At 41.5% G+C, this 17,969-nt stretch overlaps 1 protein-coding gene across 3 annotated transcripts in view; it reads left to right on the forward strand.

Moving 5' to 3' along the window:
- Positions 1-17,969, forward strand: part of LOC306854699 (band 4.1-like protein 1) — a 231,061-nt gene that overhangs the window by 108,957 nt on the left and 104,135 nt on the right. For all 3 annotated transcript variants that reach the window (XM_079392905.1, XM_079392906.1, XM_079392907.1), the window contains 5 exons: positions 3,476-3,694; positions 4,149-4,236; positions 4,468-4,620; positions 10,038-10,135; positions 10,723-10,898. In XM_079392905.1, coding sequence (XP_079249031.1) covers positions 3,476-3,694; positions 4,149-4,236; positions 4,468-4,620; positions 10,038-10,135; positions 10,723-10,898 — 734 coding nt within the window. The remainder of the gene's footprint in view (positions 1-3,475; positions 3,695-4,148; positions 4,237-4,467; positions 4,621-10,037; positions 10,136-10,722; positions 10,899-17,969) is intronic.

A 17,969-nucleotide genomic window follows, 5' to 3' on the forward strand; every position in this document is an offset into this window, starting at 1 on the left:
AAGTTGTCATTTAAAATCCAGACTTCATTGGTAATGTTATTGTTTTAGTGATAAAAATCAGCAAACAGCAAATAAAATTTATTTTATTTTAAGTATAAAACTTGGTGAAGTGATTTATGTGTCGGTACTTTTTGAACAGTTCCAGCACATTTTAACAATACCGTGATAATACTGATAACCGTGATAATTTTGGTCACTATAATCGTGATAAGAAATTTTCATACCTGTACATTAGTTAGTACAGTAAAGTATCTGATTAGTTACCATGTACGGGCACTACCTGTAAGTGACCATTCTTACCCACACTTGTCTGTATGTACAAACTAATTACCATGCATGTGTGACTGTTAAGTACAGCCGTGTTTCTTATTTGTTACCATGTACATACACTTCATGTAAGTACTTTGTGTTACCACTCATTTGCCTGTAGGTACAAGATAATTACCATATATGTAACAGGGAAGTACACGTACTGTAAAATAAAGTGCTACCACTTTTGTTCTTCTTGCTGGTCAAAGTGGTTGAATGATTTTAATTGCAACTGTAGGTGCCTCTGTGTCTGATTACCCTCATTACCCCCCAAAAAAACAAACATAAATGGCTGAGAATTGACAGTGAAATCTGATGATTGTCTGATGTCCTAATATTAGTACAAAAGTTTATTCTTATCCAAGTGTTTTGGGGGTAAATGATAGGGTTTGGTGAAAAACAAATCGAAATTTAGTTTATTTAATGAATATCCTGACCTTGGTCGTAGGTCTGTGTGCACGACTGCATGTTCATGAGACTCTAGTGCAGCAGTTCTGAATGATTAGGCTCATACGTATGTTAAAACTCCATGTTAATTTCTGACCCTGCTTCAAGAGAAAAACACCGATCAATAAAACACTGTGGTATCTTTAACAAATCTGCTTCAAGAGAAAAACCACCGATCAATAAAACACTGTGGTATCTTTAACAAATCTGTATGGTTTTTTTTTCATCATCATTACAAATAAAGTATTAAGATTTGAAAGGAAAAGAAGCAAGTGTAAAATTTTGAGAAAACCATGAGAAACATGATATTAATTGTTAATCATTTTAATCTATTGACTGCCTTAAGATACATTAAAAAAGAAGCTGTTTTAGACATTATTCTCTCTATAGAAAATTATTGAAGTCTAATGAACTATTTAGCGGTTTATACGATTTATAACTATTCCTTTCTGTCATATCCTATCCGATGGTGGTCTTCTTAGCTGTATATCTCATTTCATTGTCATTGTGTTTGCGGATTTGTCGTTGTGTTTTCTTGCTTGTTTTGTTTTCAGATTTGTCGTTGTGTTTTCTGACTTGTTATAATGCTTTCGAAATTGTTGTTGTGTTTTCTGAATTGTTATTTTGTTTTTTGTTTTTAGATTTGCATTTGCATTTGTAATTTGTTATTTTGGTTTCAGAATTGTGATTTGTTTTGCACTTCTCGGCCACCGTATGGTCTCGATATTATGGCTTTCCAAATTTGCATACTGCAAATCTCCACTAGTCTAACAGCATCTCCAGTGGTGTAGATGGTAAAGAGCATGCTGCAGTCTTTTTGATGCGATCGACCCAAGTTCGAATCCACCTTTTGTCAAATTTGTTTCTTCCTTTTCAAATCTCATATCATGTCAGAAAGGCATTTGTTTTCAATAAAAATGAGGGAAATAATCGTTTTTATTCAAAAGTTGAAAATAAAGTATCGGGTAGGGTTAGTGTAGGTGTAGGGAGGGCTTATATTGTCCCAATAAGGTGGCATGCGTTTAATAATTTGAATTAGGCCAAAATAATCATTTACACTCAATGCGTTATTATTGCATACTGTTTTATAATGTACTACAATTCTGAGGTGCAGATAATTGCCAATATTTGCAATAGGTAGTATAAATAGCAGAATATCGCTAAGAAAATACTGCTATTTTCACTTTGTGTAAATTGAATCCATTGCTATTTACACTTAGTGTTATCATATAATGAAAATAGCCCCTATCACTCAGTGTACACATAGTGTAAATAGCCGCTGCCTTATAAAAATGGTAAATTCCCAAGTGTTTATTTCAAAAGAAATGGTCTTGGCATCTTCTGTTCTTTTATACTTTCCATGTTAGGCATAGGGGTGGGAATCTTCAGGCACTTCACAATCCGATCCGATTCCTATTCTGGAAGTCACGATCTAATTCCAAAATTATTTTTGATCTACATTTTTTCCCCAATTAATTCTTCTGCTGTGCAAATACATCTTTACAACTTTACATCTCTACCAAAATTGCAGTTTTTATGCTTTTTGTTTATAGTTGGAATCTCTGTGTGTCAGTAGCCTTATGCCATCTTAAATGTAGGGGTGTGAATCTTGGTTTCATAATTCAGTTAAATTATGATTATCATTATCAACTCAATATCACGATGCGTCACATTCTCAGTTTTCAATATTAGCCTACTGCACATGGCTACATTTTCATATAAATTTTAAATCAAATTTATTTTGTTCAAAATTTACTTTATTTTATTTTTTATTATATAAGCAGGCTACTTTTTAAAGCAATTACTTATTTAAAATAAGTGTTCTTTAAGTATTCGAAAGTTTACAGACAATAGTTATGGGGTTATGGGAGAATCAATGTTTTCTCCCACCCCTAGATAGGCATACTGCAATTTTTCTGTTTAGTGTCATGTCAGCTGTGCAGACATGGTGCAAGTTGGTGAACAGTTCAATGGACAATTCTGTGCATTCGCTTCAGATGTGTGCTCTCAGAAAACCATATATCAGAATTTTAAACTGATATGATTTAAAAATGCATGCAAATAATAAACTGTCAAAAAATGTCAAAGAACTGCAATGTCATGATAATCAAATCTAAAAAAAATATTTTGGCAGAAAGGGGAAAAACAGCACATTTGCATTTAAAGATACATGCATGAAAACAGTATGTTTTTGCTTCTGTTAAAAAATGGGCTTTTACAGCATGTAATTACAAATGATTTGTTGGGTATTTCTGGGCTAAAACTTTACAGACACATTTAAAGGACACCTGAGACATTTATTACATCTCGTAAAAAGCCAAGCCAACATGATTATTGGCCAATGTAATAATAAACGTTGCAGTATGCCACAATAAACATTGTCAATTGCAAGGCATAATTACATGATATGTTTACATTACATTGGATTACATTGTGTAAAAATGTTAAAATTTGGCATTCCAACTGACATTCCCATCACAAAAGAGATGATAAATCAAGTACTATATTGTTTCCAGGTTATTTTTATTTTTAATTTAAGTTTATAGAACATTTGCATGCTGTGCAAAGTTAACAAAAAAAAAAATATATATATATACTGAAATATATTATGATAGTATGTCATTCTGAAGACCCCTCAGCTTTTCTACAGGTCAGACCTTAACAACGAAGATAAGAATATTACAAAATTTATACTTTCAGGAGATATTCTCTGTTCCAGGTACTACCTGTGTTGGCAGCTGCGAAATGACATCCTCTCTGGCCGTCTGCCCTGTTCCTTTGTCACACATGCTTTGCTGGGTTCCTACACTGTGCAGGCAAAACTGGGAGACTTTGACCAAGATGACCATGGCTCCGACTATGTTAGTGACTTCCACTTTGCCCCCAACCAAACTCGTGAACTGGAGGAGAGGGTGATGGAACTGCATAGAACTTACAGGTCTGAGAGAGATATTATAGACTGTATTTATTACAGAGAGATTGTACAATACTTGTCTAATTCAAAAGAGATTATATTACAGATTATATTAATATTACTACCAGTATATGTAATGTTCCCTGCCTATGGCCTGAGGTGCTGGGATGGGCTTCAGCATCCCTGTAAACCATACATAGGAAAGGCAGTTGGACAATGGATAGGATGTATAATATTACCAAATGTTAACAAATATTCTGTTCTGTTTCAGAATAGTTCTAAATGATTTCTTAAAATCTTATTATAAAACTTTTAATAAATATATCAGTTCTTTAATGAATAAATCAGTTCTGATTGTAAATTCTATATGGAGCTGCAACTATGTTTGAAGCTGTTGTAAATGCTGATAAATGCACACATGTGACTGTCAGGGGCACCTTTGTATAACCAGAATGGTTATTTTCTTCCTTTTTCTCAGGGGAATGACACCTGCTGAGGCGGAAATTAATTTCTTGGAAAATGCTAAGAAACTGTCCATGTACGGTGTCGACCTGCATCATGCTAAGGTACATAAAAATCACATGGTACAATTTGTAACTACAACTGCTAAAGACACTACAACAGCAAGTAGCTCTCAGTTAGTGCCATTAGTGAATGTAGAAATCATACATTCAACATTAAAATGTTTTCTAAAAAATTATTTACTAAGAGTTAGTATTAGGCAAACTTTCTTGCAGTAGAAGTTATGTAATTTAGCTGACTGTGCCTTTAATAATCACCCATTCTTTCTGAGGCAGGATTCAGAAGGGATTGACATAATGCTGGGCGTGTGTGCCAATGGTCTATTGATTTACCGTGACAGGCTGAGAATCAATCGATTTGCCTGGCCAAAGATCCTCAAGATCTCCTACAAAAGGAGCAATTTCTACATCAAAATCCGCCCTGGAGAGGTAATCAGATCTTTCAGAAGATCTTAAACCATGATAATTTCTCAAAAGTATCCATCTCTTGAAAAAATATAGAACAAGCAAACTGCGGTATATTGCTGAAAGCATTAAATAGTCTAAGTAAGCTGTAGTCTTGGCTTAAAATATGTACCCAATTTTCATACACACAATATGAATAGAGATTTTAACCTGAAAGCATTGATTTTCTTTAACTGCACTTTGGTTAGTAGATCACCCACAGAACTTTCCACTGCCATCTGCACCTTTATGAGATAAGGCTGATTTGCCAGGTTTTGTAAACCTGGCCAATAGTTGCTTGCACACTCTCAGTTTGGTCATATAATTAACTATTAGTGACCCTGGGATTTTTATTACTGATACTGACCATTTTTATTAAGTCACGTGACAGTGTCAATTGCTTGAATCTTAATGAAAAAGGGGAAATTAACTGATTGCCAGAAGTCCTGGACCCTGTTGAGTCTAGAAATCTAATTGTGACCCTGGACCACAAAACCAGTCATAAGGGTCCATTTTTCTAAATTAAGAGTTATACATAATCTGAAAGCTGAATAAATAAGCTTTCCGTTGATGTATGATTTGTTAGGATATGACAATATGGTAGCACTTTATTTTACAGTGTTACCTAACACATACATGGTAAATATCTTGTACCTACAGGCAAATGAGTGGTAACACAAGGTACTTACCTGAGGTGTATGTACATGGTAAAAAAATAAGAAACACGGCTGTACTTAACAGTCGCACATTAAGTCGCACACGGCTCCTGTTCCGTCCGCTCCGCCCTGGTGGGCTCCTGTTCCGTCCGCTCCGCCCTGGTCGGCTCCTGTTCCGTCCACTCCGCCCTGGTGGGTCCCTGCTCTGTCGGCCCTGTCCTGGCCTCTGGCTCTGTTCACTCACCACCAGAGGTCACCCGCTCACCACATGGACACTTGCACTACACTACTGTAGTACACTACTTCCCCCCCGGACTACATTTCCCATCATCCATTACACTGATGACACACACACACACAGCTGATTCCTATCACACGCCTTACTTAAGCCATGGACTTCCTCATTCAGATTGCCGAGTATTGTAAGCACATATCGCTACCCTTGCTGATAGCTACGTTACGGAGCCTATCGTAGTTTTCATAGTCATAGTCTTGCCTGTTTTCATTCTAGCCTGTGTATCTTGGTTTAACCCTTTGCTTTGCTGTTTTGGATTGTGTTTTCCCCTGCCCGGATTATTGCTTGTTTACCTGGTTTATCTCTCTTTGCCTTGCCCTGTTGGACACCGTTCGCCGATTATAGACCCACGCTTGTCCTAGGAATACTCTTTATCTTGCCTCATCTGTGACTGCTTGCTCGTTTCTGACCATGTCTTTGAATAAAACCCTGCAGATGAATCCACACGTTTCATGTTCTGATCATTTCCTAACAGTTACCATGTACATACACTTCAGGTAAGTACTTTGTGTTACCACTCATATGCAGGTACAAGATATTTACCATGTATGTACCAGGGAAGTACACGTACTGTAAATTAAAGTGCTACCAACAATATTTGGCCGAGACACAACTATTTAAAAATCTGGAATCTGAGGGTGCCAAAAAATCTAAATATTGAGAATATTGCCTTTAAAGCTGTTCAAATGAAGTCCTTAGCTATGCATATTACTAATCAAAAATTAAGTTTTAATATATTTATAGTAGGAAATTTACATAATATCTTAATGATTTTTGGCATAAAATAAAAAATTATAACTTTGACCCATATCATGTATTTTTGGCTATTGCTACTAATATACCTGTTCTACTTATGACTGGTTTTGTGGTCCAGGGTCACAGTTGGTGGTTTGGCTCTTACTCCCACCATTTTGCCATTGGACCCAGCCCATGCAGGTCCCTGATGCAACTGGCTCAGTCATTATCTCTTAAGTAGAAGTGTACAAAGTGTATCAATATTTAAATATTAGTCCATTTATTATTATTTAGTCCAAGTGCAAGCAGCGTTTTAAAAAAATTACGTTAATACAGTCATTTTCCTCTGGTGATTTGTATTTGTTGTCATTGTACGCTACTTAGCATCTCTTAAAACATGGTGGCGACCACCCAGAATGCAATGCGCAATTACATAGTTTCCCCAAGCTCTATACTAAATTATGCAATATACAACATGATTGATGTCCTTGCTACTGCTAGGGGTGTATGCTTCCCCCTTTATGATCACATAATTGCTTTAAGCAGCTCAAAGCAACACGCTTGTTGCTCATCCTCATTGCTCAACTTGGGGTGATGCTTCCCCCATAATATGGTACAATATATACATAAATACATATTAGCGTGCTTGTTGTTAGGGCTGGGCGATAAATCGATTTTATCGATTAATTCGAGTGTGTTTTTTACGTCGACTTGTTTGAATGAAAATCGTTTTTCTCTAACATCCGCCGACACTCCCCTCTGGGCTCCCGTAGTTCCGAATGGGCTCAGCCCTCCCCCCGAGCGTTTGCCATGTAGGGTTGGGGCGATAGATGAATGGCTGATAGACATCACGATGTTAAGCCGGCATCGTGATCCTCCTCCCCGCAATCCACTACATCCCAATACTGTGTACGGAAAGAAAATGACGTGTACTATGGAACCCCTTAAAGGGAATAAATATGAGGTGGGAGGAAAATATATATTTCAGTACTTTCTCTTGCAGTTTTATCATTGGGTAATCATACTGTATATAAAATTGCAGGCATCAGGGAGCCGCTATTTTGCCTGGCATTGAAACCTCTTTTGAATGCACGATCGCTTTTAGCTTCACTTTCACTTTCGAGATTCGCAATCACACGTACTCTGTTTGTATACTATGGAGCGGCAGTACTTACCACACATTTTACAAGATCAGATGCTTGTCAGTGGTGCTCAGGATCTGTAAATCATTCGTCATCGTCCCACCAAAAAACTACCTGTAGTCACTGATATTTAATGCTGTTGAATGTTTTGTTTGCACTTTATCAGAACTACCAACTATCTACTGAATAGCAAGATCTTAAACTTGTTTTTTTTAACAATTTTTTTTGTCATCTGCAGATTGATTTTAAGTAGGGGGGAAAAAAACGATTTTAATCGTAAATCGGATTTTTTGTGAAAAACTCTGGGATTTTTTTCTTAGGCCATATCGCCCAACCCTACTTGTATTATACTTGCTTATGCTAGGGGTGTATGCTTTACAATTTTACACCTTTACAATCTCATATTTGCTTTAAAGCAGCTTAAGCAACGTGCTTGTTGCATATCCTCAATTGCTCAGCTTGGGGTGATGCTTCCCCATTAATGCAATTAATAGCATGTTAGACACTTTAATTTGGATAATATACAACAGGCTGTTGTATCAGACTTGCTGCTGCTAGGGGTGTATGTTTCCCGCTTCTATGATCACAGTTGCTTAAACAGCTCAAGCAGCATGCTTGTTGCATGTCCTCGCTTGCTGAGCTGGGGTGATGCTTCCCCCCCATAAATATGATTATTAAGCAAAATTTCCCATCATTGACCATTCAAATTGCATCAGATGTGTTGACCCTCATGGATAAGCGTGTGGAGTTTTGCCCAGAACAGAACCATACCGCCGACACTAACAGTGTGCAATATAATTGTGATAAATATACTTTGACGGAAGTGGTCCTGACTGAAATGTGAGTTTGTGTGCATGTGTCACGCACTTTCCTGACGATTATGACTGATGCTCTGAAAGTAGAGAGCTATATATATCGCATTTCTGTTCCCCTTCAGTATTCTTTAGAGCATTTGCAGTACATTCGTAAGACAGACATATGTGCAGTTATGTACTGAAGCTTTGGAAACAAAACAATGGTTCAAAAACAAATATCTAAAAGTGAAGAGAGTAATGTTATGAATTTTGCCGCCTTCCCCTGTGCCATTGTTACTAAGCAATGGGGTAGGGGGACCCAAATAAAATAATAGAAATGCAGTCCAGTGAGGGCAGGGGGAGGGGGGAGCAATCGAACTCGGGTTCGGACCAGGTAAACGAAGTATGAAAGCACCCTTAAAGTGTACCTAAAGTATACTTGCAATAGTTCCACTTTTGCAAAATCAAATATGCATCAGTATATCTTTAGTTGGACTTCAGAACTACTTCTGCACAATTAAAGTGCATTAAGGACAAAATTAGTTGTTCCAATTTAGCAGACTTTACTATTCTAGTTTAGTATATCAAAAATACAAATGATGGGCACAGAACGGTAACAAAAGTCTGAGACATTTAAAAGCCACAGTCAGGTGTAGTAGTGTGCAAACGCTACTACATAGGGATGTTTAGATACTGTAATTATTAGAATTCACATTCACATTTTTGAACAATATGAGTTTAAATGCTTTGTATTCTATTTAATTCTATTCTATTCTTTCAGTTTAAATGCTTCAATTTGTTTATTATATTATAGTTTCAATTTATATTACATTACAGTATATTGTTATATAATATTATATAAATCTAATAATTGACCTCAAAAAGTTTATTTTTTTTGTATTATATTATATTATATTATTATAGGCCTATTATATTATAATAAAGACTCAAACTGTTAACTGTCAAACTGTTGCGTAATTTTTAATAGAATTTTCTGCTATGAAATTGCACTGTAAAAAAAATGTGCATCATTTAGTTACATCAATGGTCGAATCAAATATAAACAGCACATTACAGTTAAAAGTTACAAATTTTTTTTGTGTGTGTGCACACGCTGTACAGGTTTGGTGTTAAGAATGTTTTTGCTCAGGTGGCCGAAATGTCCACCCAATTGAGAAAAGGTTTGCTCAGCAAGAAAAAAAAAGGAAACATTGGTCATCGCCAGTGTCATCTTCAGTCAAATCATATTTTACACTGCAGGACTCGCTAACAGGTCCAGATATTTAATGTGCTTCTCTCAAGTTGTGTCTTTGATAACACACACTATGTGATTGGGGCTAAAATTGTGCAGTGTGTGCCCAGCATAAGGCACAAGAACTCACACAGAAGAGAGGGGTGTTAAATAGGGCAGCAAATGAAAAGAATATTAAGGGAGAGCAGGTGGGGCAAATGAACTATTAACAAGATAACAAGAGGGCAGGGACAAGACATGAGATAGAAGAGCATATGGTAAATAGGAACAAACATGACAGAAGCCAAGTGTTCACACCACAAAAATGACATTAATGCAGACAGAAGTGTCAGGATCCATACCCTACACTCCAACACAAAAGGAACAGGAGAGTATACAGCCAAGGAGAATTACCACGATCTGTGTGCTCAACCAGACACAAAATACAAAAACATGGGTGTCAGGACTCTGTCACCACATATAACAGACAAAAGTGACCAGATCGTGACAGGGAACTAACTGATTTGTTCTTCCTCTTCTTTTACACAGTATGAGCAATTTGAGAGCACCATTGGCTTCAAGCTGTCTAATCACAGAGCCGCCAAGAGGCTATGGAAGGTTTGCATTGAACACCACACCTTTTTCAGGTAAACTAGCTGGACTAATTTGATTTATATAATTTTGTTATCAACATTGTAGTCATGCTCATGTCAATGTGGCAGCCATTATTTTACTTCACATTTCTTAGTGACAAACCTTGGGTCACCATTGTCCTATGAATTTATCTTTTATGACTTTCAGTCATTTGTATTTGACCTCCCAATGCCTGAAGCTGTCATACTATTGAATATGTTTTGTCTCCGGTCTCCCACATTTGCATGAAATTTAAATGGCATCAATGGAGAACATAGTCTGGTGTGGCTATGTCTTGATAGTTACACTGCCTTTTTTTAAATATATGAAAAAGTTTAGGAATGACTAACATTGATAAAGAATCTCAGATTGAAGGCCTCTGTTTGCATAACCTCTATTGCTCTAGGTATGTTATTATAAAGACCAGAATACCATAGAGACTCGGTGTTGGGCTATTTTGACTTGAGACAATTACCTATCAACCACTGTATAGCTTTTTATTAATACAGGGGGGTTGTCTTTTCAGTACCTTCTCATGCAGATTATTAATGACGTTAATATCAGTAAACCAATAACATTTTCCTGTATTGGTCTGTTTTAGGCTAGTGTCTCCTGAGCCACCACCAAAGGGCTTTCTGGTGATGGGTTCAAAGTTCAGATACAGTGGAAGGACCCAGGCCCAGACACGGCAGGCCAGTGCTCTGATCGATCGGCCCGCTCCCCACTTTGAACGGTTCACCAGCAAGAGATACCTTCTTTCTCGCAGTCTAGATGGAGGTTAGAACATTTTTGTTTTCCTCTACTTTGCCTTTTGCTGTTGCAAAATTGTCTGCATTTTGGCTAGACTCTATATTGTAGCTTTCCACTACTTCCAGTCTTTCACAATGGACACAGTTAATCTAGGAGTTAATTATGGTTGCGCACACCTTGTTCAGTGGTGACCATGTCGCTACAATCATTATGAAAAAACTTTAAAAAACACCCATTGAACATTTTGCTGAACTGTTGTGGGACTGCAGGAAACATGGAATATGTGTCCAGTGTGAGCATTTGACTCGTACATCCACAGAGCTGCCCTGTGGAGAAAGTTAGATCCTGGAGAAGTTATGGTCCTCCTAAGAAAGGTCTCCCTGTGACCAAGCAGACACTAAGCAGGTGGATAGTGGATGCTATTTCAATAGCCTATGAGTCATCTGATCTCCACTCTCCATTGGGGGTCAGGGCTCACTCTACTAGAAGTACGGCAGCCTCCAAGGACTTTCTTTCCAGTGTTTCCTTATACGGCATTTGCAACACTGCGGTATGGTCCACTCCGCTTACGTTCATCAGGTTCTAAAATCTTGACTTGGACGCCACTCCTGGTCAGGGTTTAAAAATGAAAAAAGTGTCAATCAGTTCACTCCGTTCCTGCGTTCCTCTGTATTATTACCGTTCCGAAACCGGTTTGAGTAGAAAAAATAATGGTTTATACTGTTATTTTTAAAATTGTCTTTGCCTATAATAATAATAATAATAAAGTACAGTGTTTTCTTTACACAAAAAGAAAAAGAAAGAAAAAATAGAGAAAGCGATGGAATCTTAACACATTAGGCCTACATATAATTATCACAGAAACAAATCCACAGCTGAACAAGTGGTATTTTCATAATCAGCATAACCTATTTGAAGGAATCCGGATTGAACTCACTCGTTAAGACAGTGACTTGGCGTCACCTAGTGTTTTAGTTTCATATTAAATGTATAATTTAATTGATTGACATATTGACATATTTCTGCCTTCAAAATTTAACACATTAATTTCATAACATTTTATGCATTTGTAGGCTAATTGCAGTGTAAATGCATTCAGTAATAATGTCTCTGATGGCTTTTGTTGACACTGATTTAATTTTTACTAGTAACAGCCCTTTATTATTTTAATTGAATTTATCGATTGGAATTAAGAATGTGGCATTCCATATTCATGATGCATACTTAATACAGGTTTTTTTAAAATGCCCTGGACATCAGTTTACGGGTTTGTTTCTGATACTGTCAATGTTGGTTTTGGTTTTTGGTTACATTAAAAAATGCAGTTAGCATGTGATCGTGAAATGCATCATACAATGTTTTACTATGCTTTGATTCAAGATTCAAGATTCAAGATTTTTATTTGTCACATACACAATTATACAGGGTATAACCAGCAGTGAAATGTAGGTCAGGTCCGCTCCAAGGACAGTGCAATTATATAGAATACAAATATTAAGAAAAAGAAAAGTAGAAAATAAGAGGAATAAAATAAAATAAGAGATAACAAAAATATATAAATATAAATGTGCAGGTCAGTACAGGTCAGTATGTTGTTGACTTAAATAGTACTAAGAGGAATGTGCAAAAGTTGTCCAGGGTATTTAAATAGCAGGACAACTGTAAAACTGTTTACTTTGAAGTAAAACTGCACCAACTCTTCAGACCAGCAATGAAAATGCAAATGGATCATAAACGGAGACAAAGAAAGTCTCTCCCACTCAAAATTCAGGCCTCTGATTGGCCACTCCACCCAAAAGCTGGACTTTTTTATCCGCAATCTCTATCTTTCTGTCGCCAGGCTCGGCTGTTCGCTGAATGCTCTCTCCTCCATATCATGAGTAGACACCCCCCTTACTGCTGATTGGCTACAAGTTTGTTTTGGTACTCGTCCTCAACGTTTTTGAAAAATGGCATACCCCACCTTTAAGTATTTTAATAATGTGATTTTAACATCGGCCTAAATATAGGCTACAGTATGTTCAGTGAAGGGGGCTTGATAAGTCAGTCTCTCCTCACCATATACATTCATGAGCTCTGAAATTCACCAACAATCGATTTTGCTGTACATTTGCTAAATATCAGAACTTGGTAGAGTGCACACTATTGTGTTGCAGATTTGCCCACCATCTCCGCGTACTTCTCACATATATACACACAAGCAGATGTGCTAATCACTGTAAGTTATAAGAAGTGGGATCGCGAGAAGCGATATAGCCCATCTACTTTAAACCGTCATAATATTGTGAGGATCATAGCTGAGGAGGTGGGACGCAAGCCGCGGAATAGCCCACCATCTCTGCGTACTTCTCACATCTGTGCGCACAAACGGAGGAATAAACCCTCCCTGCGCTATCACATGGTAAATTAAAAGAAGTGGGAATGCGAGAAGCGGTACTGCCCATCTACTTCAAACCGTATAATATTGTGAGGATTACAGCCGAGGTAGTGGGACGCTAGCCGCGGAATAGCCCAACTTTCTTGCCTATATCTCACAGTGTTAAGCGCAATACAGAGGGGAAACCACCCCGCCTTATTGCGTGATAGTTTAAGAAGTGGGAATGCAAGCTGCAATACTGCCCATCTTCTCAACACATCTCACCGTCTTGTGCAGTACGAAGGCAACCTGCCTTGTCCCGTCTACATAAAAATAAGAAGTGGGAAGCAAGAAATGATTCTGCCCAACTTTCTAAACCCATAACACGATTCGTATCACATAGAGAAAAATAGCTGAAGGAGTGGGATGCGATTCGCGGAGTAGCCCACCTTCCTCAACATCTCACAACCTAACACCAATACAACGGGAAAGCCGCCGTTGTACTGGGAAAAGTATGAATTGAAATCAGGGACTGATCCCCACTACATGACAAAAATTGTAGTAGAAGAAAGCAATATATTATATTCCAAGTTGAAAATGACAACAAAGTTGCAAAAAATGAAATCAACATTCAACTGAGGCTAGTAAGAGGCTTTCTTTAACGAAAGCTAACAGTAAATTAAATAAAAGCCTTGGACTCAGGGCTTCGGCTTCCTTTCTTGGCCTCGATAACTTCCCTGAGGTCCTGTCTTTGCCTCGAGCGAGGTCACTGCCCAGCGCCCCGACTCCTCAGAGGTGGGGCTCTCGCAGCTACGCTCACCTTCTGACCCTGCCGCCAGCTGGGCCCGGCGGCAGGCTCAGCTTCAGGTGGTTGACCGAAAGGACGCCGCCTACGGCAAGGGATGTAGCGCTCAAACACCCCTGACTTAACCTTCGCCTCCCACAACTTACGGACTACTGTCTCTACAGCAGTTCCGAAAAGCCCGGCAGGCAAAACTGGGGCATCAGGGAGAAAGGACCTGTCCTTCTCCTTTATTCCCAACAGGTTAAGCCATTAATGCCTCTCCGTGATAATGAGTGGCTCAAGAGACCGGCCGATGGCGCGAGCCGCTTGCTTGGTCGCACGGAGGGCAAGATCAGATGAGCGGCGGAGCTCCTCGATTTCAGCAGGAGCCACGCCCTCCGCTGCATCAGCATCTTTTAGCAGGTCCGCCTGGTATGCCTTCATTACAGAAATAGTATGCAGGGTACTGCCCGCCTGCCCAGTCACTGCATATGCCTTGCCCACGAGCCTAGATTTAAACTGGCACGGCTTCGAAAGCAAGGTAGAAGCCTTCCACGAAGATGCCTGGGGAGCAGCGAGATAACCCGCAAGGAATTCCTCCATCCGAGGCATCTTTGTGTCTTCCAACCCCTTCACATTAGCATAGTTGGACTTGCTAGGGGGAAAGACGCGGGCAGAAAAAGGATTCCTCCATGACCTCAACAGCTCGCTGTGAAGCTCAGGGAGGAATGGAAGGCTCAGAGGGGCAGAGCGTTTATGACCCGCTAGGAAGTGCTCATCCAGACAGCTACTAGATGTGCATTCCTGCAACTCCGCCGAATAGTCCAGGGTCAGCCTGGCAGTGGCGCGAGTCATGACATCTAAGAGTTCCCCATACGCGGGTGACGAGAAGGAGACGGTTGATGTAGCGTCTGCCTCGACTCCTGTCACGTCTATCTCCTCGGAGCTAGACCGGCCGAGTAACGTGCTCTCTGCCGGATCGGAATAAACCAGTCATAATATTCCAGATCCGGCTTCCAGATCCGGTTCGAGAGCAACAGAGCTGGTGAATGAGGATTGGGATAGGGAGAGACCTGTCCCAAGCTCATGCTTTCCTTTTTTTTTTTTTTTTCACGTCCTGCTTCACACAAGCACACACAAACAAATGGCTCCTGAAGACAAGAAGCTGATGCCGTATTCTACAGGTGCCCTTTTATACTCACGGTCAGTATCACATCATAGGCCAATGTCAAGTTCCCTTCCAGGAACTCGAGCTGCGTCGAACGCTACGGGGAACGCCCTCAGCGTGACCGCGCTCTGAACCAGAGTGTAAAATGTCCAATGAAAGGGCGAGACGTCATAGGCGGTGACGTCACTGACCGGAAAGCATATAAGCACGTGCGGTGGAGCCGGCGTTTGCTTTTTGTCATTCAGCAACCGCTTCTCTGTCTGTGTGTATTGTCTTTGCATGTTGTGAGTCTTATTTAGTGTTGTTTGTCCTGCACAATCACTTAAGTAGGCTCCAGCAATATGTGCAAGCACTGGGGCGATAGCAGATCGCATTCTGGGCTGTGTGTTCCTCCCTACACAACATTATATCACTGCTTGGGATACACGCAGTCTGTGTGTGGTCTGCTTGAGAGCAGAGCGCGCAGATTCAGCTCTCGAGGGAGCTGACTGCCCGTTTGTGAGCTTTTTCATTTCTTACGCCTGCTCTCTGAAGGCTCTCTTTGAAAAAGAAAAAGAGAGGAGTGAGTTTCACTAGCCTTGAATGAAGACGGGCGAGCCCGTGTCTTCTTCCTTTCCTAGACCTGTCTTCCTCCGAGGAGGTGGACGCGTCAATGAAACAGTGCTTGCACAAGCATATTATGAATGAGAACGGCGCGCAGTCAGCTCTAAAAAAAAAAAAAAAAAAAGGGGGCTGGTTGTGTTTCTCTCCGCTGTACATCTCACATTCCCGCCGCTGCTGAGGCACGGCGGCGAGTGTGAGTGCGGGGATCGCAGCGCGCGTTGCCGAGGCGACGCGTGCGTTATTCTCATTCATATCAGAGCGATGCCCCGGGTGGAACAGACGCTCGCGAGCTATCTGTCCCCTTGCGTGGCGTTGTCTCTGAAGGCTCGCGGCTGCAGGTCAGGCTGGTGCGTGTCTGCACACCGGAAAAAAAAAAAAAAAAGAGAGAGTGTTGCAGGCACACCAAGCTGACGTACCTGCTTAGAGAGCTGGATGAGGGATTGGGCTCAACTTGATTGAATTATAAGTTGGTCTCTGAGCTCCCTAGAAACGCTGTCTGTGGTCGACCCTATCTGACATGAAGGAGAAGATAGGGTTTTCCTTATGGACGCCCCGCTTGCGCCTTCTGGCCTGTTCGGCGACTACGTCAATTACGTCGTCGACAGGTACCAGGAGGCTCGTAGACAAGCGGCGGCGTTTCAGCGGTTTCTCCCTCGCCTTTCTCCAGCTCAGGGGGCTGCTAGGCGGGAGCAGCCCTCGCCGCGTGCCCTCGGGCGCAAAACAGAGCGTGGCTACTCACACCCCACCGAGGTGGGGCCGTGGCAGCTAACGCTCTGGGTCGGGGACCTCTAAGGCTAAGCCGGATCTGCGGACCGTTCTTAAGTCTAAGGGGGTTCTCGGCCAAGAAGCCTACGGGCGTGGGAGATCAGTCTGCCAACCCTGCCAGAGTTCCAGGGCGCAGCTGGCTCCAGCGAGCAATGTTCTCAGTTCTTCCGCCCCGAAGTGTAGCGGAGCTGGGAAGCTCGCCACCCCTGCGGGGGTCCCTAGAGCTCCTGGTTCGGCCGTCTCCTGCCGGTCCTCCGCTTCAGGGCACCGAGCCAGCAGCTCTAGGCATGCCAGAGGCCAGTCTCGAGAGACTGGTTCCCTTAGGAGACCATCAGGCAGCGTGGGAACTACTGCCGATGTGTCTCTTTGGGTCCTGCCTTGCAGGGTCTGGTTCTTCAGCTTGGTCTTCCTAGGAATGACGTGGGTCTGAGGACCATCATTCATTAGGGGGCTGAGGCTGAGGCAGTCCTGGTGCTGTGCCTAGGACTTACGAGGGCAGACCCCTCTGGGGCAGATCGGGTGTCCGTCTCCCCCAGTGCCCTCGGGAGAGCAGTCTGCCAACCCTGCCAGAGTTCCAGGGCGCAGCTGGCTCCAGCGAGCGGTGTTCTCAGTTTCTTCCGCCCCGAAGTGTAGCGGAGCTGAGAAGCTCGCCACCCCTGCGGGGGTCCCTAGAGCTCCTGGTTCGGCCGTCCCCTGCCGGTCCTCCGCTTCAGGGCACCGTGCCAGCAGCTCTGGGTACATCAGAGGCCAGTCTCGAGAGACTGGTTCCCTTAGTAGACCATTTAGGCAGCGTGGAAACTACTGCCAATTGGATCTCATTGGGTCCTGCGTACTGTAGAGAAAGGCCTTTTGTATTCAGTTCGGCGCTCCGCCACCGCCTTTCAATGGGGTGATTCCCACGTGCGTGGGCCCCCAGCAGGCTCTGATCATGGAACAGGAAGTAGACACTCTCTTGGGGAAGGAGGCCATCGAGGTGGTCCCTCCTCACGGAAGAGAGTCCGGGTTCTACAGCCGGTACTTCATTGTTCCAAGGAAGGATGGTAGATCTGCGTCAGTTGAACCGCTCAGTCATGTGACTGAAGTTCAGGGTGCTTACACTCATCAGTCGTGTCTCAGACCAAGTCCGAGGACTGGTTTGTCACGATGGATCTAAGGACGCATATTTCACGTCTCCATCCTTCCCTCTCACGGGAAGTCCCTCAGGTTTGCTTTTAGGGGCAAAGCTTACCGATATTGGGTTCTTCTCGTTGGCCCTGCACTCGTACCCCGCATTTTACATCAACGATTGGTTGATTCTGGCTCGATCAGAGCAGGTGGCGACTCGGCATCGAGATGTCGTTCTCGCGCACATGAAGGGGTTGAGACTGAACGCCAAGAAAGTGTGATTTCTCCAGTATAGAGAACCACTTATCTAGGCGTGGT

This window comes from Barbus barbus (assembly GCF_936440315.1).
Source record: "Barbus barbus genome assembly, chromosome: 35".
Taxonomy (NCBI): Eukaryota; Metazoa; Chordata; class Actinopteri; order Cypriniformes; family Cyprinidae; genus Barbus; species Barbus barbus.